Source organism: Amphiura filiformis, chromosome 4 (assembly GCF_039555335.1).
Source record: "Amphiura filiformis chromosome 4, Afil_fr2py, whole genome shotgun sequence".
Taxonomy (NCBI): domain Eukaryota; kingdom Metazoa; phylum Echinodermata; class Ophiuroidea; order Amphilepidida; family Amphiuridae; genus Amphiura; species Amphiura filiformis.
In genome coordinates, this window is record NC_092631.1 from 50,834,111 (window position 1) to 50,858,347 (window position 24,237).

Below are 24,237 nucleotides of genomic sequence, written 5' to 3' on the forward strand. Positions count from 1 at the left end.
TTGGTATCATTTTAAAGCTTATTTTCTAGTGCTTACATTTTTATTCAAATCTTGAAATGTCAAAAATGCGACTTGTTCCTGGTTTTGTCAGAGTGGTTCGTATATAGACCACTTGGCATCTGACGTCATTGCCCTGCAGTATGCGCGTGCATTATGGCAATTTCAATTGTTCTTTGCCCTGCAGTGTGCGTACGCATCGTAGTCTGCTAAGGGCACATGCATTTTAAATCGCCCGCCATATTTCATATAGTACAGGAAAGCCATTGAACAGTGTAGCGGCTCGTTCGAGCATATCGATAGACGAGTCCCTCCCCTTTGTTGATAAACAGTGATGTCAAGTGGTCTATACATATGTATTATGTGAAGTATATAAGATAGGCATAAGGTCACTGTACAAGGTCACTGTGCAGTGACTGTGTTACATGTATCATCACCTGCTTTAATGAATTTTATGAGTTGTTCAATCAATATATCATTTGATTTTTGTCATTATTTTTCAATTAAAGACAAGTTGAAATGATATACATTGGGCTTTGAATTATTGCCTATTTCATTACTGTATTATTTTCATATCCTCATTTTTGTATTGTGGTTTTCTTTGCATTTTAGATTTTGTAATTTTTTTCTGATTATAAATCTATAATATTGTCTGATCTACAATGTAGGCCTCTTGGGAGATCAGTACTCCCAGGGGGCCACTCAAGTTTCAAAGTGTACACATGCATGACCAGAATAACACAAATTAAGGGTCCTTTTCAGAGAATGAACATGAATCGCATGAATCCCGTTTTGGGGGGGTCAAAAATGCCTTTTTTCAAGAAAAAGGGTTAATTTTAAATTTCTAGTTGGTGCGTTTAGGGGTCATTTTAATGATCCTGGTATTTCACAAAGCATGTTTCCCTGGCATGTTTGGCATCAGGAACATCACCCAAACATAAATATTAGAAAATTATAAACAAAAACATATACACTAGGGTTTATTTTATCAAAATCCTGTAAGGGTTGTACCTTTCACTGTTCAGATAAAATTATCATATTTGAATTTTCATATTTGGTATAAAATACACAAAAATGTTGTGCCTGTTTGTAATTCATACTGCACAACTCTGATTAAAAAACAAGCCTAAGAAACCCTATTAATCACTGTTTACCATGGTATTTTGTGGCCAACTTGCATTTGATTTTCTTGATATTGTGTGTGGCAAAAAAAAGTAAACCAACCGACCCACCCTGACTTTGGAGCTCTAAGAGCAATACAATTTTTTAGGCCTTATGTGCCCTATTTAAGGATGTGGTTTGCATTTGTGTAAAATGAAAGAGCTTTAGAAATGAAATCATCATTAACTCTTTCCACGCGGGTGTCGACTGCAGACGACAAGTTTCAAAATAAAATTCAAAGCTTAAAAAATGTCAGAATTGTAAATGTTCATGACCATATTTGGAATCAGCATGAAAAATGCATTCAAATGAGTACAAACAAGCCCAGTATTGGTTCAGTGGTTCTTGAGATAGCTCTTGATATTTTCAGAAAATAACTCAAATCTTGGATTTTTTATGTTGAAGCCTATGGATAGCATGCAGAGCATTAATAGTACATACATAATATTATAACCAAACACACCTTTTTACCATCACCATAGCATTTTCAAAACCCAGGAGGGAGAGAAAACCCGACAGGAGTTCCTGCAATACCACAACAAGCTGGAACCATTCTACAAGTCATGCCCGTACACCCTCAACCTATGCAACCTTCAAGAACTATGTACTGTGATTAGAGAGCATCCTGAGTGGTCTGTGGCACATGTTGGTGTGGCTGCAAAGATCAAAGGCTGCTACCGGGTGCCGGAAATACAGAAGTAAGTATGTGTGTGTAACAAAACAGAAAATATTCCAAATTTGTTTACTATAAATTTCCTCACTTTGAAATGGGGCATATGGTATTCTGTTTGAGCTTGTTTTCAAGGATTGCCAATACAAACTAAGGTGGTATTATTCTATTATACATGTATATGAGGATATTTCTGGAAATTAGGAAATGCTCTGAGCATGTTTTCAATAGATTAATTGGGCAAAGTTCACTACTGATCAATATGCCTTTTGTTTGAAGCAAATCGGACATACGGTTTTCATAATACATCAATTTATATTTTCTTTGTATCTTATTTTTTTTATCAATAATCAATATAGGTAATGAGCTATGACTGAAAAGGCTCATTAATATGAAATTTTGCCAATATTTTGCTAAAAATTAATGCATAAATGTTCGTTGTACTTTTATTTTGCATATTTTTGCCTTGGTCAAAGTGTAATATAATATGTTCTAATGTATTATATTGTCTAGCCGCCCTTAATTTTCATAATTGCATTAATGAGCTAATTTGCATAAATGCTAATTTGCTTCAAACAAAATGCACATTGATAAGTGTGGTTTGCTCTACTGAATTAATCTGTTTAAAACATGCCTCAAATACCACATACATGTATGTACACGTGTAAGTAGCTTAGATTTCCCAATTTTCTACATCGTATCAGATGGGTTGGATGAAAATAGGTCAACACCTGTTGCAAGTATTTGCATGACAGGTGCAGTTCCAATTGTCAGTATTGTTGTGGAACTGTCACATGAAAAAATAAAGCTAGTAATTAGCTACATCTAATATGTATTAGAGGTGTAGAGCCAGATAAAACATAATTTTAAGGCCAGAATAATGGGAGAGAACATGGACCTTTTCGAGCATCATTATTTCTTAATTGTATGTCCAAAGTATATAAAACTATACGTTTTAGGAAAGGAAATGAGTCAAGGAATCCTGTGGTGACGTCAGATTTGTTAAAAAATCTTGAGTTTTTGAAAAAATCACAAAAAATCACTTTTTTACCCCAATTTTTTTGTGACAACTTAGGAAAAAATTCGTTCGGAGTAAAAAAAATTCAGTTAGCTTTTCATGAAGAAGAGATATGGACTTAAGGAAGGTTTTTTTACTTTTTTTTGAAATTTGTCTCTTTTTTTCAAAATATTGAAAAAAACATGTGAAAAAAGCAAATATTTTGAAAAAATGAGAAAACCTTTCCTAGACTTTGATGTACTCTAAACGATAGTGCAAAAAGTTTACCTTTTGCTTGCATATTTTTCAAGTTATCTTGTCACAATATTGCAATATGTGCAATATTGTCAAAAGTGAACTCTGAGAAATCGATGTTTTAGTAAAAAAATGTCAAAATTATGCACAAAACGTCCTTATATTTTAAAACGGTAATTAAAGACTTTCATGCTCGTAAAAGCAGTATCTGGTGCATTGTCTCAATATGCATCTTTTTGCACCAATGAATCTATAACGTCTGCTTTCAGTGCGCCAAAATTCAAAATAATTTAAAAAATCTAAGTGGCATTTTGACTGCAAATTTTTGTTTTGTTTACACCACATTTGCTGGCGTTAACAACATACCGAATGCGCCTTGACTGCGCTGGGCATAGGCGCAGAGTTGCGCCGCGTCACGCGGCACAAATTGTGCGCGCAATCACAATATTTCACATTCGCGCATTTCAGACTCATTATTTCCCACCAAATTACTATTGAGCCATGTGACTTTTTAGAGTTGAAAAGAGTGAAATAAATCAAACAAAAATACGAGTAAATATTAGCAAGTTGTATTTTGTCAGTTTCAAGTGAAAGAATACATCTTTAATAGTGTTGATAAATATCAAGAAATCTCAAATTCGGGCGTGGACGAATGTGTCTTCCATTACTCTGGCCTTAAAGGAGCAATAAAGTGTAATTTCGACCAGAAATCAAATTTGGAATGACAGTAGTTCACAAACAAATTAAAATGTTTTTGCAGTAAAAAGACTCTATAGAATCAGGGAATCAAAGATTCTGTGTATTATTTGCTACACATTCTTTTGATTAAAAGAAATTAAAAATCCAATGTAGAAATATTTTTATGCCTCCACCGGAGGTATTATGTTTCCTGGTTGTCCGTCCGTCCGTCCGTCCATCTGTCCGTCCGTCCGTCCGTCCGAGCTTGCGGGTGCAATATCTCGGAACTGATAAGATGTAAAGTGATACAATTTGGTGGAGGGATGGTCATTGGCGGTCTTCAAATTCCAGTAGGTTTGGTTAGTGGGTCAAGGTCACCCAAGGTCATCTAGGGGTCATCTGAGGTCAAATTAGCAAAAACCGTCATATGGGCATGAACCTTGGTGTACAGTGATGCAATTTGGTGGAGGGATGGTCGTTGGCGGTCTCCAAATTCCAGTAGGTATGGTTAGTGGGTCAAGGTCACCCAAGGTCATCTAGGGGTCATCTGAGGTCAAATTAGCAAAAACCGTCGTATGGGCATGAACCTTCACTAGGAGAAGTCAAATGGCGCCGTTTTCCCAATTTTGGCGTCGAAAGGCGCCATATGGCGTCAAAAGGCGCCGTTTAGCGTCACTTGGAGTCACTGGATCCATTTTGGCGTCACTGGCGCCAACTTGGCTCCACTGGATCCATTTTGGCGTCACTGGCGCCAACTTGGCGTCACAGGTTCCAATCTGGCTGGCGCCTTTTCGGCATCATGAGATTTTTTTTGGCGTCATTGGCGCTGATTTGGCGTCGGGTTATTCTCCCGCATGGTGTTAGTGGCGCTAAAGTGGTGATCTGGTGCCAAACATGCATCAATGGCCAATTCTAACATTGCAATTAAATTGAATAATGAATATTTTATTATTGTGACATTGTCTACCATTAATTGGTGAATAGACATCATGAATCCATGATTATAAAATTAATATACATCTGAGCATTGAAATCATCAACAACCACCCCGGGCGGCAACCAGCATGCATGGCATGTACCGTTGGATGTTGGTTTTCGAGTGCACCACTTAAAAAAACACAGTCCTTGATTAGCGCTTACGTGGAATGTAGACTAAATTCCTGACCTTATCATCTGTATGTAATCATAAAATTACTAAAATAGTGATTCTGGACCTAAAAATTATTTTCAGTTATTTTCAAAATATCCTTTGGTAGTACATACCAGTACATGGTTCCACAAAAATGCCTAATTTTAGCCCAAAATGTATGTAAACAACAGATATACAGCAACTACTTGTGACTTGAAAAATGTACTAGATGTGAAGGTTTCCATTAATATTGAGTTCCTCTTTCAGTTGAAGAACCATTTTGAACAAAAAATATTACCAAAAAAATATGGGTATTTTAAGAATCCTTTCCAATGAACAGTCTCATACCATTTATATCCAACAAATACTTACTCATATTAGATATTTTGGGTCTAACAGTAGGTCCATCTTTTCTTAAAAGGGTCATTTTAAATGTTAAAAATCAAAATTGTGATCATTATCACTTTCAAAAGTTGTGTGGTTATTCGCATTACTTTGGTTACTCGCATTACCGTGTTACTCGCATTACAGTTTTCAGTTGCTCACTATTTTATTGTGCTGGTTATTTTATTTATTTTTGATAAATTTCACAGTTGGTATTAGCGGTAGAAGCATAATATGAAATGGCATTAAAATAATCTGCACCAATCAAGAGATATTAAAAACTTCCGTTACTCGCATTACACATCAAAATAATCTCAATGGCTGTGCATTCATATACAATAGGAACCCTCTAGGTGGAAATTGTCTTTTGATTTTGATTTTGAAAGATCTTAATTGGTACCACCAAAATTCATTTTACTTTTATGGAAACAACTTTTTTGTAGAAAAATATTAGACTGTGAAAAATGATTTTGAATTTTTGAGGTCATGTCCTTGTTGCGTGGAATCGCCCGTATACAAATATTGAATGTTTATGAGTTCAATGGTAAGAAAATTTTCATGAGGTGAAATATGGACTGCTCCATTCAACAAGGCTTTGCCGAGTTGAATGGAACAGTTCTTATTTCACCGAATGGAATATTCTTCCCATTGAACTAATAAAAACATTAAATATTTGTTTTATATAACACATATATGGTTATTTTCATAGAAGCAACTTAAATTCCAGTAAAATAATGTTTCAAGGCTTAAACCTTTTGATTTATAATAAAAAAAAATTTGACATTTCCATAACATTTTGGTTAAAATCTAAGAAAAATGTATTTTACATAAGCTCAGAAAATTATGACATGAAAGCTGGAATACATGTGAAATTACATTCCAAAGTAAGTCAACAGATATAAGTTAAATTTTATACCATGTTTTGCTATGTTTGCAATTGCAGGTTTGAAATTTTTTAACATCAAGTTTCATTTCCAATGGAAATTTCCCAACCTTAAACATATTTTTTAAAGTTTTAATTGGGTTCCTAAATAATTTGGATGTCTAACTTCATGTACAAATACTACTTGATAAAGATGATAATTAATCTTAAAGGAAGTGTCCGGCAATCACAACATTATGTCTTATATGTTAGAAAAATAATTATCAAGCACGAATCACATGGTTTTATTTTTAAACAAACTCATATTAACCATAAAAACGAATAAAAACAGCCATCTCTCAACACGCGATATTCAAAATTCCCGCGCCGAAATTGTCAAGAGCAATGACGTCCTAATAATTCAATGAAGCCTGACGACATTTGAGCACAAATAACCATGACGTCACTGCTCTAGAAAATTTCGGCGCGGAATTTTGAATATCGCGTGTTGAAAGATTGCTGTTTTATTCGCTTTTATGGTTAATGTGAGTTTGTTTTAAATAAAACCATGTGATTCGTGTTGATAATTATTTTTCTAACATATAAGACATAATGTTGTGATTGCCGGACACTTCCTTTAATGTTGTTTCGGAGACTTCATTTGTTTCGGCGGCTTCAAGTGTTAACGGAAAGTTTGTATTGGGTCCCATTTTCAAACAGTGATGTATATCTCAACTGTTTAAAAACAAGTGATCTACTTTGCAACATTTTGATAAATAGATTGGATGAGCTCTTTTATTTATATTTGCATAAGCAGAGCTAGCTGAACAGTTTGTTTCGAGGCTTCAAAAGAGTTAACGCAAATCGCCTCTATGAAGTCAAGATTTTATCAAAAATTTAAAAGCTTGCAAATCAGCTAATTTTTGTTACCCATTTCAAGTTAAGTTATCAACTCTTATGAATCAAGAAGAAATGAAGAAATAGCATAGAATAATGAACTAAAGATATACCCACAAAGTTTGTTTTAAACAATTGTTAACGGAAAATGAAGCCTCCGAAACGACAAATATCGAAAAAATACAGGGCTGTTCACAATTAAAACTAATGTAGCAATTTTTACTGAGCATATGACTACACTTTCAGCATAGGAAAAATTATTCATGAACTGAAGAAAACACAGGGCTTTACAAAAATGTTACTGTTTTTTTAGTACATCAAAAAGGCCATATTTATGGACATTTTAGCCGGCCAAAACTGACCACAGTAACCCCCAAAGCTGATTATGCTACCCAAGGTAGCTGCTAACTAGATGGGTTATGTGGCCAAAAATCATGGAATTCTGTAGCTTTCTACGGATCAAAATGTTAAAAATCCAAAGTTACACCCTTTACCATGAAAATGACCATTATGTATTCATGTATATTCCTTTTCTTGTACTTAATTTTATGCATCACCAGGAAAATGAAATAAATTGAAAAATATAATAAGCTATATTTATTTTCGAAGCGGCACCCACACCTATAATTGGCGAGTCAAGGTGGTCACCGTGGTCTCTATACGCACACGGATGTCAGGGCTGCCATGGTAGCTCTGTGTAAGTGCAATAGTCTTTTTCTTAATATAGCAAAAATAATCAATAGTAATTGACCAATCAAATGACAAGAATCTTTGTATGAGTTACTAGTATATAACACATTTGAACCCTGGCCTGCTCACCCCTACATGTATGATGCTACACCACTGTTTGATACAATGTTTCTCATTGTGGCACATGTAGAAATTAAGTTATCAACAATTTTCACTCAGTACTCTCTGATTGGAATTGCCCATCAGTTGACAAAAATTTTCTTGCTAAATAAAATACATTTGATATTGTAATTTCACTTGTGAATGTGGGAACTGGGGACCGTTGGGAAGCTCTATGGATGCTTGAAGTGGGCCTACATAAAGTTGTTGTAACATAAATGAAATATTTTAGTCCAAATGGTAGGGAAGATGGGAGATCCAGGATGCTAAACCACACAACCCAGTGTTCACATGCACAATATACAAAAACTTCAAGGTCCTCAAGTCGTAGAGTTTGAATCTGGGCTCTCATCAATTTGCACGGGCCCAAAATCAAATTGTAAAATTAATGTTAAAATGGTTCATGTATTGTGACACTTTTTAAAACGACAGCAGGTAATGCAAGTCAATCTTTGTAGGGCTGTCCACATCTTCAAATAAATGTGGGTATCATGGTGTTTGAGGTTTTGGCTGCTGAATATATCTGGCAGTTTGTGTTGATTTTGCTCTAATGTAATATGTCACTAAAAAAAACCCTATATTTTTTAAAGTAAACATGGTACCAAAACCTACAAACAATGTAACATATGGTTGCCAATTTTTCAGAATTGCTTGGCTTGAGATATTGAACAGACTGCGGGCATACCGGGAATGAAATATTGTTTGCTAAATAAAATTGTTATCATATGGAAAAGTAGTCTCTTTTGCTCAAATAAAAGGGGTCCCACAGTTAAGCAATGGGAGAAAATTGCCTTTTTTCACTTCCAACTTCAATTATTATAAAGGGAAAGTCTTTTATTTTCTGGCTCACTCTTAATTGTCTCATGTATATATTAAACTATACTTTCCCCGATTTTCAAGGAAATCTGATGAAAGACCTCGTCGTACAGGAGCACTAAACACCGCAAGGTATCCCCAAAATCTCACTCAATTTACGGCGAAATACACTGACATGCACCCCGTGTCATTAAACTAGCGTGCTATAGACGGCCCTCACTTGATAATAGTCAGTCCGATTGACTTGGCTCAAACGGTATTTCCTAGAAATACTTTGCCAGATTCTCCTCTGTAAAAAGGAATCTGATTGGTTACAAAATGCCGTCGTACTGTAGGAAAAACCATACCCTCTTCCGTACAGCCCTGCTTAGTGTGTTCACTGTGTTGTGTGGTAATGTATGCATTGTGCATTGACCTCGAACGCCTCTGTACACACAGCGTGCACACACTGGAGTCGAGTATAATTTATTTAAAGAGACTTTTATAGGAAAACTTTTCCATATGTATTTTTACGCCCTGGTGCTCGAATATCTAAAAGAATTGGGGAGTGAGGGAAGAGACACAAAACATTGTCTCTGATTATATTTGATGTGTGAGATTTTACTATATCATGGTGTGTGATATCATTACCTTGGCATGTTATTTTAAGTTAAAACTACTGTTGAATGCATAAGAGAACCAAATAGGTGTCATTAAATACCAAAGGGGTTGCAAACTGAGCCCTCTTACATTCCCAACTAATTGTTGATGTTCCCAAAACTTAAAAATCTATACATGGTATACTACATTTTGTCTTCCATCATGTGTACCAGCTGTGTTGGGAGGGGTTCAGATAAAGGACTCCGCCTTAGTTATTATGAAATTGAGGATGAACATTTCAATGATTTCAGTAATTATTGAAAACCCAAAATACATGCCTTTTACATGTGTGCAAAATTTTCCTTTATCCCAACTAAATGAAATAATGCATACACATAATTGCTTTCCTTTTTGTTCTATTCTATTTATGCGACGATATTCTTATAATTCTACCAGTGAATCTTTATCATTACTATTGAACACAAAATATTGTTTTTGATACAAGTATTATTGTAAAACTGTGTTTGCTGCCCCCAAATGAACAATTGCCATGGCAAATCCACAAGTTACATTCATATACTGCCATCTTCTGATAAAGTAAACATTGCAACAAATGTCCAGGTTTCAGAGATCAATTTCTATTGGTGTAAAGTTTTACTTTTCTCCCAACCAAGCCCCTGTTTACATTGTGAAACAAAGCAGACTGGTTTTTTTTATAAGCAGATGTTTCTGCATTGATTACAATGAGGTAGAACCAAAGCATACTGACTCCACCATGTTTGTGTGTCACTCATGGTTGCAAAATATTGTATCTCTTGATTATTTCGCTATATGCTTGGCAAATTTTAATTCAATGTACATTGTTCTTTGCATTCTGCATGGAGCGCATTATCTTGATTCCGCTGTATGGGTAACATAATTATTTGGAATTTTCTTCATTTAAGTTTGTTAAATGTATTTGGCTATATTCCAGAAATTAAAGGCACCCCCCCCCCCCTAAAGAAGACACAGGATTCCCAAAATTTTTAACCATTTTTTGCTCTGGAAATTCACCCCCCCCCCAAAATGGTCATTATTTCCACAACCCTAAAGAAAAAATGGGAATTCCCAAGAAAAAGACACCGCTTTATTTTAGGCTTGGGAATTCCCAAAAATGTTGGCAAAAAATTGCCTGTCTTCTTTAGGGACACTCAGAATTCCCAATTATTTAATCTTTTTATTGTTCACTATTGGGAATTCCAAATTTTTTCTTGGATAAAATTTTGGTCTGGGAATTCTCAAAAAATTATGGTACAAACTTACATGTCTTTTTAGGGGGGATACCATTCATTTCTGGGATAGCCCGTTTAAATGTTATCAACATTTTATGTTAAATGGGGTAAATTATCCTTCTAGTAGACCTTTCCTATCAAATGTTATGATGGGCCCAAGTTATTTCCTTTCCTAAAATCACTGTTTTTGTTATTTTGTGTAAAACCATGTCAATTTTGAATGACTGGTATAAGAATGTATAATTATTAGACTTATATTATTTAAAAGGATAACATATTGATTTTAATAAACAAAAGATGTGAACTCAATTTGGCTTTTAAGAGTACAATGAGCATTTTAAAATATCTTGTTTATATTTTTGTTGGCCAAAAGCAAGGTTGCAAAATCAGGAACTGCAGAGAGTTTCACCAAAGAAATGATACATTTTTAAATCTTCAATGTCAGCATTTTCCACCCAAAAATATTTTGTTCACACCTTTGGCTGTCAATTTTGGGAAGATTGTAACCAATTCAACTTAATGTAATGGTTCCCTTCATCTTATCATTTCTTATGCTTTTCTATATTTCTAAAATTGACAAAAAAATGGGTGTAAATGGCTGTTTCCATGTAATCTGGCTGCTTCTTCTTCCTTATAAGTGCCTCCCTCATATGTATGAGTATTATCGCACTGCGTACAGACAAGCTGTACTTATTTTTTACTCTGGAACCTAGAGTAGATGAGTGTATTTTGAAGTACAGTCAACATGACCGGGATGATCCCCTGCTCTTTTCGAATAGCCTGTGACGTTCTTTAACGTGCACACTACATTAATGTGAGAAAATATGCATGTACATCGGACCGACAGCTTAAAGTGCCCTCCGAAGCACTAAGCAAGTAGAGTGAAGTGTCTTGCTCAAGGACACAAAGAGCCGGACCTGGGATTCGAACCCTTGACCCTTGGGTTCACAGTCCTATGCCTTAACCGCTAGGCCATGCTCTCCTCTTCTCTTTGAATTCTCCTAATAGCTTAAAATTAAAGAAGCGCTGTATATCAATACTTACAGGCCCTTTCAGTGATCCCAGTGAAAATGCAAAAAGAATAAAATTGTTTATAAATTGATTAAAAGTGAAGGATAAGCCATGTTCAGCCTTTGTATGTACAAGAAACAAAGATACTCTAAAACTGTGTCCATGTTCAGTTATATACATGTATAGCTATACCGGTTGTGTAATTGAAATATTTTCACAGCAATTCTGTCACTTGTAAATGCTAATTATAACTTATTGTAATTTTAATTGCCGACGCAGTTTAAACTTTATATATGCAGACATGGATATGCTCATGCAACTTTCCACCTCAGGTGACTATACCTGAGGTGGTCGCACATTACTCTGCCAAAATAACAACTGACTTTTGTGTATGCACAGCATGCGTGTCATGTACATGAGCTTACATGTACAGCATGCTTGTGTTTTAAAGCATCAAAAGATGCAGTATGACAATCAAAGTGTGATGTCAAACTTCAGGTGATGGCAGGGGTGGTGGTTCTGGCCCCGGGTTCTGGCTGTACGTATACAGTGTTATAAATTCCATGTACTTGCTAGACTTGCGTCTAACAAAGACAGTCATGTTGCTTCAGTGGCGTAGCGCGAGTCATCCTATGGGGAGGGCACCAACCATATAAATGGTTAGGGCACTGGCCTGATTGGGGGACACAGGCCATTTTTCTGCACTTCTTTTCCTAAGTTTGTCTTAAGTTTTCAAATCGATTGGGGGTGGGACATGTGCAATTGTGTCAAAACAAAGTAAAATTATATCCTGGCTTTTACCTGAAATCATTTATTAGCAATAGCAATAAACTACTTCTTTAGCTTGATGATTAATTTTAAGTAATTTTGCATGCAATAAATTCAGTTTGTAAATAATTGTACAACCACAAAGTAAGATTGCTTTCAGTTAGGCCTATGCAGGGATAGGGGGGCTACCGGTATGTCCTAAACGGATTTTAATTATTATCATTTGATTTCTACATAAACATTAACAGTATTGCACGGTTTGCACCCAAGGCATGTTGGACACTTACAGGCGTGTAAAAAAGCACCTGTGCGCACTAAATGGGTGTGTGTATTCGAGCTCAATGGCGTTGATTCATTGGGGCTAAGAAAGCTCCTAGCAATTGCAACAACTCTCATTAGTGGTACAGTCCCAAATATTAGCAGGTAAAATAACTGAAATCAATTTAAGGCCAGAATAAGGGAAGACAAATTTGTCCATGCCCGAATTTGATATTTTTGATATTTATCAACACTATGTACTCTTTCACTTGAAACTGATAAAATACAATATTACGATTTGTGTCATCGCAATATTGTAGCATGTAACTCTGCGCGTATGTCCAAAACAGTCAAGGCGTATTCTGTATGTTGTTAATGCCAGCAAATGTGGGGTAAACAAAACAAAAATTTGGAGTCAAAATGCCACAGATTTTTTTAATTATTTTGAATTTTGGCGCACTAAAAGCAGACATTATAGAAAAAAAAAAAAAAAAAGATGCATATTTAGACCATGCACCAGATACAGCTTTTACAAGATATCTTGACAAGATATCTTGAAAAATATGCAAACAAAAGGTAAATCTTTTAGAGCACATTAAAGTCTAGGGAAGGTTTTCTCATTTGTTGGTATATTTGTTTTAAACAAAAATATACACCATTATAATTTTAGCTTAATTAATAGTTTGACAAAATTGCTCTTTTTACATGTTTTTTTTTTAAATATTTCAAAAAAAAGAGATGAATTTAAACAAAATAAAAAAAACTTTCCCTAAGTTCATGTCTCTTCTCCATGAAAAGCTGACTGAATTTTTTTTTTACTGCAAACGGCATTTTTTTTAGGTTGTCTCAAAAAAATTGGGGCAAAAAAGTGAATTTTTGAGATTTTTTCAAAAACTCAAAGATTTCTGAAAAAATCTGACGTCACCATGGGATTCCTTGACTCATTTTCCTTTCCAAAAATGTATAGTTTTTGACTTTGGACATACAATTCAGAAATAATGATGCTTGAAAAGGTCCATGTTCTCTCTCATTACTCTGGCCTTAATTAGCTATTGTTGCAAGCAGCGGACTAGACTGCTGAATGCGGTTCCAGTCCACATCGAAACCAAATTAAGGTAAATGAAAAAATGAATGAAAATAAAAACCTAAAAAGACCCAATTTTGCCGGACTCGAGGAGGACTCAGCTTGACTCTATAAGCTGAGTCCTTGGGGTACTAATTTGAGTCCTTACTCAAGTCCGAGTCCTTACTCGAGTCCAAGTCAAGGAATGGAGTCCTCCAGCACTGCTTTTATATTATCTCACACTACATGTTCTACTATAATGGGGTTTCCAGTAATGTTTCCTCAAGTATTCCCACAGCATCAATTAGGCTAGTTGTGGTAAACACCTTTGCCTTTCTGGGTGAATGACACACTCCAATTTAGAGTACACTATTGGGAACCAAAAAATGAACTAAAATATTGACTTGTTCTTAATGTGGCTATGACCTTTCTAGTCACACAGGTCTATTAATAAAACTTCAGACTTGTCAAGCAAACTCAACAAAGTTTCCGAAAATGAACTAAAATGAACTTTTCCCCTTCCCTAGTGACAGGGTCTTTTGTGCTATTTTTTTCATTTGCCACCACAATACATTCTCCTGTGTTTATTTCAGTAATACTTTAACTGGAAGTATTTTTTATTTGACACTAATTTTGCCCAAAATCACAAACATAATGCATTTTTACCCTAAATTTTACATCAAGATATAAACATGCAACATTTTTTCCCAAATTAAATGCATGTCACTTGAAATCTCTGCAGCCAATATATGAAGTCTGTTGCCAGTTTGATTTCAAATTTATAGCCATTTTAATATATATGGTCATTTTCACAGTAAAGGGTGTAACTTTTAATTTTTAGGGTCAAAATTTCAAACCACTTAAATATGTTTCTGTTTACTGAAATCATGCATAGAAGCAACTTAAATTCCAGTAAAATAATGTTTCAAGGCTTTTAAGCCTTAGAAATCAAAAGAAATCAAAAGGTTTAAAAACCTTTTGATTTCTAATAAAAAATTTGACATTTCCATAACATTTTGGTTAAAATCTAAGAAAAAATGTATTTTACATAAAGCTCAGAAAATTATGACATGAAAGCTGGAATACATGTGAAATCCCATTCCAAAGTAAGTCAACAGATAGGCCCTATACGTTAAATTTTATACCATGTTTTGCTATGTTTGTGATTGCAGTTTTGAAAATTTTTAACATCAAGTGTCATTTGCAATGGAAATTTCCCAACCTTAAACATATAGTTTTAATTGGGTTCCTAAAATAATTTGAATGTCTAACTTCATTTACAAATACTACTTGATGAAAGGAACCTCCCAGCCAAGTTTCACAGAAATTGGAGTTATTTTTTAGAATTGGCAATTCAAGCGATTTGTGTTTCGGAGGTTTCAGTTAACAACACAGGTGATCATAAAGTAAAATATTTGGCTAACTACTACAAGTTGACATGAAAAAATAGGTAAAAAATATCAAAATTACCAATTTTCATGCTTTGCTTCTAAGTATTGAATTTCAGTTGTGACAAAAATTTAATTATCACAGCAAGTCATTTTTTTTGTTTCGGAGGCTTCATGTTAACAATGGTTAAACATTGCAGAAGTAGTTTATTTGAAAACAACAATGTTGGGATCATCTAAGCTGTTATTTTCTTGTGTGTATTGAATCAATGATTCTATGCGGCAGATATTGTAGATTTATCACATGTTAATTTTTTCACCCATTTGTTAAAGGGGTAACCCTATTGGTTTTGGATATGGATTGTCTTTAAAATTACATAATAATATCAAATATCTCCCCTTTATGCTGCTTTGTGAAAAAACGAGAGCATTTTCAGCGTAAATGTGAATAAATAGCCAAATTTGCAATCCAATACCTTGTATACGTGAATTGCATTCTGGGTAGGCATGCAACAACAACAATTCCCGTTCAGTATGATTTAATGCTGACATGCTGCAATGCCCGGCCCGTACTGAACGGAAAATATTTGTGTTTTTTTTTGGTTTTTTTGTTTTTTCGTACCGTTTCAGAAAAAAAAGGAAACAAAATATATTTCCCCTTGCAATATGTACATTTCAAATGAATATAAAAAGTTTGGGTTAAAAATGGAGAGGGAAAACCTTCCGATACCGGGTTTTGAACCGGTACCTCTCGGTAAAAGAACGGTAGCGCTAGCCAATTGAGCTATTTCACCAACTGAAATAATCAAGGAATTGTTTAAGGAAATAATCAAGGAAAAGTCTAATCTTGATGAAAATAATAATATATCTAGTTGCCAAGAAAATATGTTTTGTGGACATTGTAGTTGTAAAATTGGTAAGTCTAAACATATATCTTGCAAAAATTGTACTCTTGATTTTCATGCCCAATGTGTTGATAGATCACCGACATTAACAGATACTTCTATGAATTGGTTATGTAATTGCTGTTTTACACGAATTGCTAATGACGAGCTCCCTTTTGGTGAATGTTTTGTTGATTTAAAGTGCAAGTTGCAAAAAGGTCTCAAAATGGCTCATTTAAACATTAGAAGTATTATTGACAAACTTGATTATCTGGATATTTTTGTGCATGAAAACAATATTGATGTTCTTTGTCTGAGTGAGACCTGGACAGATAAAAGTATTGATGACTCTGAACTTATGATAAGTGGCTATAATTTTTGTCGTCTAGATAGAAGTAATGGGATGGCTCATGGTGGTGTAATGTGTTATGTAAAAGAAAATTTATGTTTTAAAGAAAATGTTGATATTCATGATGATGAGGTAGAGGCAATTTTAATTGAAATAAACTTACCTAACACCAAACCTATTGCTGTAGGTACTGTTTACCGTCCTCCAGATTCTACTGTTGACTATATTGATAAATTGGATGTTTTGTTTCAAAAGTGCAATGATATTTATGATGATGTGTATATATTAGGTGATTTTAATTTGGATGTTCTAAAAAGTGTGACTCTAAAAAGTATCTAATCTTGCAAAAAATGCCAAATGTCTCAGCTCATTAATGATTACACTAGAATTACTGATAAAAGTAGAACTATAATTGATTTGATCTTTGTGTCTCGTCCAGAATTGGTCCTTTCGTAAGGTGTACATAGTCTAGGACTTAGTGATCATTCATTAATATATGTTGTTCAGAACACAAACAAATTAAATTGCCTCCAAGAACTGTCACATCAAGAAACTTCAAAAATTTTGATGAATCACACTTTGTGAACACAATTCAGAATATTGATTGGGAACAAGTAAACTGTATTGATGATGTTGATGACGCTCTATCTAAGTGGCAATCATTGTTTAATGAAGCATGCGATGAACATGCACCTTTTAAAACTAAGCGTATAAAGGGCATCTCCCTGAATGGGTAGACAGTAATTTTCTTAAATTGTGTAAGGATAGGGATTATTTTTATGCCAAGGCTCATAAAACCAATGACCCTGATGATTGGGAAAAGGCTAAGTCAGTTAGAAATAGAGTTAATAATATGAAATTTTATTTGAAGAAGAAGCACTTTGAAAGGGCAATTAATGATAATGTACATGATAGCAAAAAGTTATGGAAAACACTTAAAAAGTAATTCCAAGTAAAAAAGGTAAGCCAAATGTGCCTCACATTATAAGCCAAAATGGGCATGGTAATATTGCTACAGGTAAAGATACTGCTGCCTCATTTAATCAATTCTTCACCTCAGTTGGTGAAGAACTTAGTAAACAATTTGATAATATTGATATCATCTGCCCATGTAATGATGGGAAAAGTAGTATATTTCGATGTAACCATAGTGAGAGTTTTAAATTCTATTCTGTATCCTATGATTTTGTATATAACCAAATATGTAATATGGATAATAATAAGTCACCAGGTTTAGATAAATTCAATGTAAAACTGCTCAAATTGGCTGCACCTTATGTGTCAAAATCACTTGCTCATATTTGTAACATTTCTTTAAACAGTTCCAAATTTCCTGATGAGTGGAAGAAAGCCAAAGTCACTCCAATTTTTAAATCTGGTGATAAGAATAACGTAAGCAATTACAGGCCGATTTCTGTCTTGCCAATTATTTCAAAGATTATTGAAAGAACTGTTCATAACCAATTATATGATTATCTTTGTAGTAGAAATATTCTTTCGGATTCTCAATCTGGTTTTAGATCCAATCATTCTACAACAACAACTTTACTAGATGTTCAAGATTATATTCTTAATAATATGGACAATGGTTTTGCAACAGGAGTTATATTTTTGGATTTAAAAAAGGCTTTTGATACGGTAAATCATGAAATTCTAATTAATAAACTTGCTGACTATGGTATTAAGGGTAATGAACTTGGTTGGTTTAAATCATACCTAAGTAATAGGGCTCAAGCTGTGCATGTGAATTCTTTTCTGTCAGATTTCAAAACTTATAATACTGGAATTCCTCAAGGCTCAATCTTGGGTCCTCTGCTATTTATAATTTTTGTTAATTGTTTACCTGATGTTGTAACTTGTAAGACAGTAATGTATGCAGATGATACTTCTCTTATGTGTAAAGCAGAAGATGCTGATGACCTAAAAATGCAACTTGAATCTAACCTAAAAACTGTTGCTAACTGGTTTAAAGCTAATAAGCTCACATTAAATACTGATAAAACTAAGTTTATGGTTTTTGGAACTAATCATACGCTTAATCATTACAAGGACATAACTCTCACATTTGATGACAAAATTATTGAAAGAGTTGATGTTTTCAAATATCTTGGTATTAAGTTTGATAGTAATATGTCTTGGTCATCACACATTGATTATGTATCTGGAAATATCTCCAAGAGAATTGGTGTTGTAAAACGTGCTAAGTATTTCCTTCCTCATAAAACCTTAGTTATGCTCTCTAATGCTCTTGTAATTCCACATTTCGACTATGCCAGCAGTGTTTGGTCTAATTGTTCTGCAACCAATCAATATCAGCTTCAAGTGCTTCATAACAGATTAGCTAGAACAATTCTCTTTGCTGATATTAGAACACCAGTAGATGACATGTTAAATTCTTTAAATTGGATTAAACTTTGTGATAGATGGTCTAATCACATGATTATTCTTACCTTTAAATGTATCAAAAATATGTGTCCTGACTATTTATGTAATCAATTTGACTTTGTCCATAATGCTCATGATCACAAAACAAGGAGTCATTCTTCTAACACATTGATCATGCCTAAATATAATTCTAATAGTGGTAAACGTACATTTATTGTAAGAGCTTCAAATTTATGGAATAACTTACCACCATCATATCGTATAAACCTTGAAACTCTGTCTTTGCATCAATTCAAGACGAGCATCATTATTTCTGCTAAATCATAATCATTTATTATTGTATGTATTTTTGATTTATATCGTTCATGTACTTGAGATGCATTATTTTTCTTTCACATTATTATTCATGTTCTTGTATATATTTTAAACATCATGTTATTTTGTAAATATTCTGTAAAAATGTTGTAAATATTGTTGTATGAGGGCCTGCTTGGAAAGCAGTGCTTGCCACTGAAGTAGTTTAAATCCCTCAATAAAGATTTCACAAATCAAAAAAATGTTTTAATTATATACGGCGGACCGTCTCCTCAGCACTTAGCGTAGTCTCCTACACAGCCAGTTTATGTCGGTCTGACACTCGCGATCCTCGTGATAGCCACATACAGTCTGGCCGCGAGACTACACTTAGCGTAGTTCGCTTTTTTCTCTTCCCATGATCCGAAGAAATTTTTATTTTTATTGTTTATTTTTATTGTTTACAAACTGGTAACCTGTAAAAACCGCTGTGATTCATGATTTCTCCGAAATACATCGACTTGGAGCGTCAAATTTCAGGATAGTAATGAGAAAAATAGTATCTATTATGTGATACCAAAACCTCATCAACAATGAAAAAATCGGGGATGATGCTGTCGATCGGGTTACGGACCTTTAAGTATGATGTTAACTTGCATGTGAAGCCTCCGAAACAGGCTTTTTGGGGTATCAGTATATTTTTCAAGCATTAACCATAATATCAACAATTTTTTTAATTAATGACATTCTGCACATATCAAGTAACAATTTACAATGCAGATATCAATATGGAACACACCAATTTAGATATGCATAGATGATAATTAACCTTATTGTTGTTTCGGAGGCTTCATTTGTTTCGGAGGCTTCAATTGTTAACGGAAAGTTTGTATTGGGTCCCATTTTCTAATGGTGATATATATCTCCACAATTTAAAAACAAGTGACTTGAGGATCTACTTTGCTACATTTTGATTAATAGATTGGATGAGCTCTTTTATTTATATTTGCCCAAGCTTGCTGAACAGTTTGTTTCAGAGGCTTCAAAAAAGTTAACGGAAAATTGGCTCTTTGAAGTCAAGATTTTATAAAAATTGTAAAAGCTTGCAAATCGACTAATTTTTGTTACCCATTTCAAGTTAAGATATCAACTGTTATGAATCAAGAAGAAGTGAAGAAATAACCAAGAATTATGAACCAAAGCTATACCCACAAAGTTTGTTAACAATTGTTAACGGAAAATGAAGCCTCCGAAATGACAAATATCGAAGTCCGGTTCTCAAAAATACAGGGCTGTTCACAATTAAATCTAATGTGGCAGTGTTTACTGAACATATGACCGTACTTTCAGGATAAGAAAAATTATCCATGAACTAACTGAAGAAAACACAGGGTTTTACAAAAATGTTACTGTTTTTTATAGTTTTTCAAAATGGCAATATTAAGTACATTTAAGCCTGCTAAAACTGAACGCAGTAAATCCCAAAGATGATTATGCTACCCAAGGTAGCTGCTAACTAGATGACTTATGTGGCCAAAAATCATGGAATTCTGTGGCTTTATTAGAACACTGCGGATCAAAATGTTAAAAATCCAAAGTTACACCCTTTACCGTGAAAATGACCATATAATATATGACAATTTTTTAAGTAAATATTTGTGCAAAATCATACAAGATCCATTTTTCAAGGCAAATATCTCAACTCACATCTGTTTTCATTTTTCAGAAGGAACACTTTTTTTCTTTTTTTAAAAAATATTGGCCAAATATTAAAATTTGACTTTTATTGCCAGCTAAGGGCTCTGGTATGATGTTTCAACAGTATTTTGTGTGGGACATGAGAGCACATCAGACATATCAAATTGAATTCTGAATACAAAGAATGTCCTTCTGATATCAATAACTTTGTTTTTTTAAATTCACAATATAATACAAATTTTATGACAAATTATGAAAATTTGATATTTTTCTCCCAAAAAGTTCTATTTCTTTGTGTGTTTTGGGGGAAAAAATCCGTATTTTGAATACAAAAGGTCAAATTGTTTAATAAATTGATTGTATGTTGGCTTTTCATCCCACTTTAAGTACATCATTTATCAATTTTTAATCATTTTCCATCAAATTGTGTATTATCTCGCGAATTTCTAAAAATCCAAATTATTTGATATCAGAAGGGGGGCACTCTTGTTTCACAGTGTACACATGCGTGGCCAGAGACTTTTAAATGTAAAAGCGCTTTGAGGCTGTTTACGGCATAAAGCCAGGGATGCCAACCTTGCAACTCAAGAAACTGTACTCACAGACCCCAAAAACTGTATTTTGCCATACAAAACTGTATTTTTTGAGATCATGTGTAATTTCACTTGTAACTAGCTATAAACATTGTAAACTAACTTGTTTTCAAGTTTGTCAGAGTGTTTCTACACTGTAAAAACCCTTTTAAGCCCCTTACAGAAGACAAATTTCATAGTTAATGCAATTTTCAAAGAGGCTCCATTTTGGAGTTATAGCACTTTTTAATGTCCACTATCCTATACTTAACCATGCACAAGGCATTTTTGAAACTGCTGCACTGGCTTTATTACATGATTTGAGTGGCTGGCCTTCATATATATGATGCACAATTACAAACTCATCATTCATTGATTCAAGTGACCATTCCACCAGAAGTCAAACACCCACCCCACCCCCACCCGAGGGGCTACTGGTGATTACTATTTTTCACAAGGACACGGTATGAATCAATATGTAATTAATATTACTGTAATTAAACTCAACTTCAGATATAGCTAATATTATGGTTATTTTATTTTGTTTGTTGGAAAAGGAACCAAATTTTCAAGGGGTATTCAGGCCTTTAAAAGGTCTGAAAAGTTATTCTATACACCAGGCACAAAAAGAAACTCGTCAGTTATATTCATCCTTGCTGTTCAATAACTTGATAATTTTGGATTATTCTGAAATATACATTTTGTTAATTGGACTTTTCTTTCTCATTTGACACCCTGTTCGTGAACATTGAGCAGAATTGACCAAGATATCGCCTCAAACTCTCAAACCCCAAAATGAAAAGTTGCAATTTTAACGATTCAATTGTGCCTGCTACACTGTGTGCTTTATTGATTGGCCCGTGGTGCTTGTGTGCAATACAACGATGCGTTCCCATTGAAAATCGTTGAAAATGCAACTTCTGATTTTGGGGTTTGAGGCTTTGGAGGCGCATATCTTGGTCAATTCTTGTTCGTTTTTCACAAACAGGGTGTCAAATGAGAAAGCAAAGTCCAATTAACAAAATGTATATTTCAGAATAATCCAAAACTATCAAGTTATTGAACAGCAAGGATGAATATAACTGACGAGTTTCTTTTTGTGCCTGGTGTACATACACTACATTGGCTTAGGAAGATTTTCAATATTGGGGTGGGGGGGTGGGCTGAAACTTGAAAAAATTGGTCCCCCCCTTCCTAAGCCTATGAACTTCACACATGATTCTTCCAAAATCTACTTGCATACATCTTTATCTTCCGATGTTTTAATAAATTTCAATACTTTCATGTAGCCTACATTTCTTTCTTTCTTTTGAAGAGATGATGTTAAATATTGATTTTAAAAACTGCCCAAAATAAACATGCAGTTTGCAGCTGTATGAATTTGAGTCTGAAAGGCATTCAAAACCTAATTTGAATATCTCTGCAAATAAGTTTATAGGCCACCATACTCTTGTTCAAGTTTATTTTAAATTTCCTATAAAATATGTATACTGTGTCACAGTAGTAGCAAGTTATGACTAGTAGAGCTAAAGATAGTTCAAATTTACCACAATTTATCATGTATATTGTCAAATAGAGTGAGCTAGGGGCAAGAGGTCAACATGCTTAATGGCATTTGAATTCCAGCACTGCTATTAAAGGTGCACTGGTATATTTAGAGTAAATTATTAAACACATTCTAATGTTTTGAAAATCCCATAAATATAGCAGTGAGTCAGGTGTTTAAAATATATGCCTTCTCTATGTACAATGTATTTAAATTATTTACATGAATAAAAGACTAAAGTAATCTAAAAATGCAACAATTAAGTGGCAAATTCAATCACATTTGCTTTCTAAGAAAACAGCCATTTAAGATCTGTGTAAGGTTATTTTCTTCATATAGTATCTCAATTTATACTTTAGCACTAATTAGGCCTAAAAAATTGTTTCAACATTAAAAACAAATTAGGGTAGGTAGGTCGGGACTTTTTTTTTTACTCAATAAAGCTGTATTCAAATTGCGTTTATAAGGCCTTGGAACTTTTTGCTTTTTTTTTTAATTCAATTTTTATTTAGCTTTATTTCTTTATTTTTTGCAAAAAAACCCAAAAAAAACCTTAAGTTAAGGGTCGGGCCTAATTCTAGGGTCGGTCAGGTTACAGCAATCAATGATTTTTTAGGCCTTACATAGACCTATATGTATGAATACAATAGCATACAATACAATTTTTAATAAAACAGTGAAAACCCCTGCTTGTTTTTTAAGTTGATTGGACAGTTTTAAATTGTAGTATGACTGAATAGGCTACTAAGTTTCTGGTTAAGGAAATGTTATGTCAATTTGAACGTAAACTATGAGTTTCTTAATATGTGTTTGTCTTGCAAGATAATATCTATTAACAATGTAGGCCTATAATAATCGCAGGCCTACAATAATCACATGTCTATACTTCCCTGATGAGTAAAGGTCTGTATCTGTGGGCCTTGATGCCTTTTCATTTAGTGCTCCATCAATTGCACAATACATCGTTTTGATTTTGTTTGTTTTTTTGTTTCTTGTACAAAAACTATATTAGAATAAAAAATAAAACAAATGAATATACTTCCCATCTTGAAAGTGAAATGTATTTTTTTTAAACAAATGTTTTCACTATTATATTATCAGGACCTTGGGAAATCCCACATGGTTTTGTGAATTCACCCATGGGAAATCCCACATTTATTTTTTAAAACCATGTCATCTTTGGGGAGAGTGTGGACTGTGGATAATATCTGGAATACCATGGCACAGTCCCTACTCCAATCCAAGTCAAACATTCCATGTAACACAAGAGCTCACAAGCAAGCAAGCTGCTTTTCTGCCAAAATTGACCATACAATGGTCAAAATCTCTATCTCACCTTGTGCACTTTACAATGCTAAAATAAAAGAAAACATTACTTTTTTTCACACCCATTTCATTACCAAAAAAAAAAAAAAAACAAAAAAAACCAAGTCTCATTATTGAATGCTGTCCGATTAGGCCAAAAAAAATAAATTG

The 24,237-nt window shown here is 33.9% G+C and overlaps 1 protein-coding gene across 1 annotated transcript in view; it reads left to right on the forward strand.

Annotated features, from left to right (window-relative positions):
• LOC140151028 (85/88 kDa calcium-independent phospholipase A2-like) overlaps positions 1-24,237 on the forward strand; it is a 97,811-nt gene that overhangs the window by 2,030 nt on the left and 71,544 nt on the right. The window contains exon 3 of the mRNA XM_072173217.1: positions 1,641-1,856. Coding sequence (XP_072029318.1) covers positions 1,641-1,856 — 216 coding nt within the window. The remainder of the gene's footprint in view (positions 1-1,640; positions 1,857-24,237) is intronic.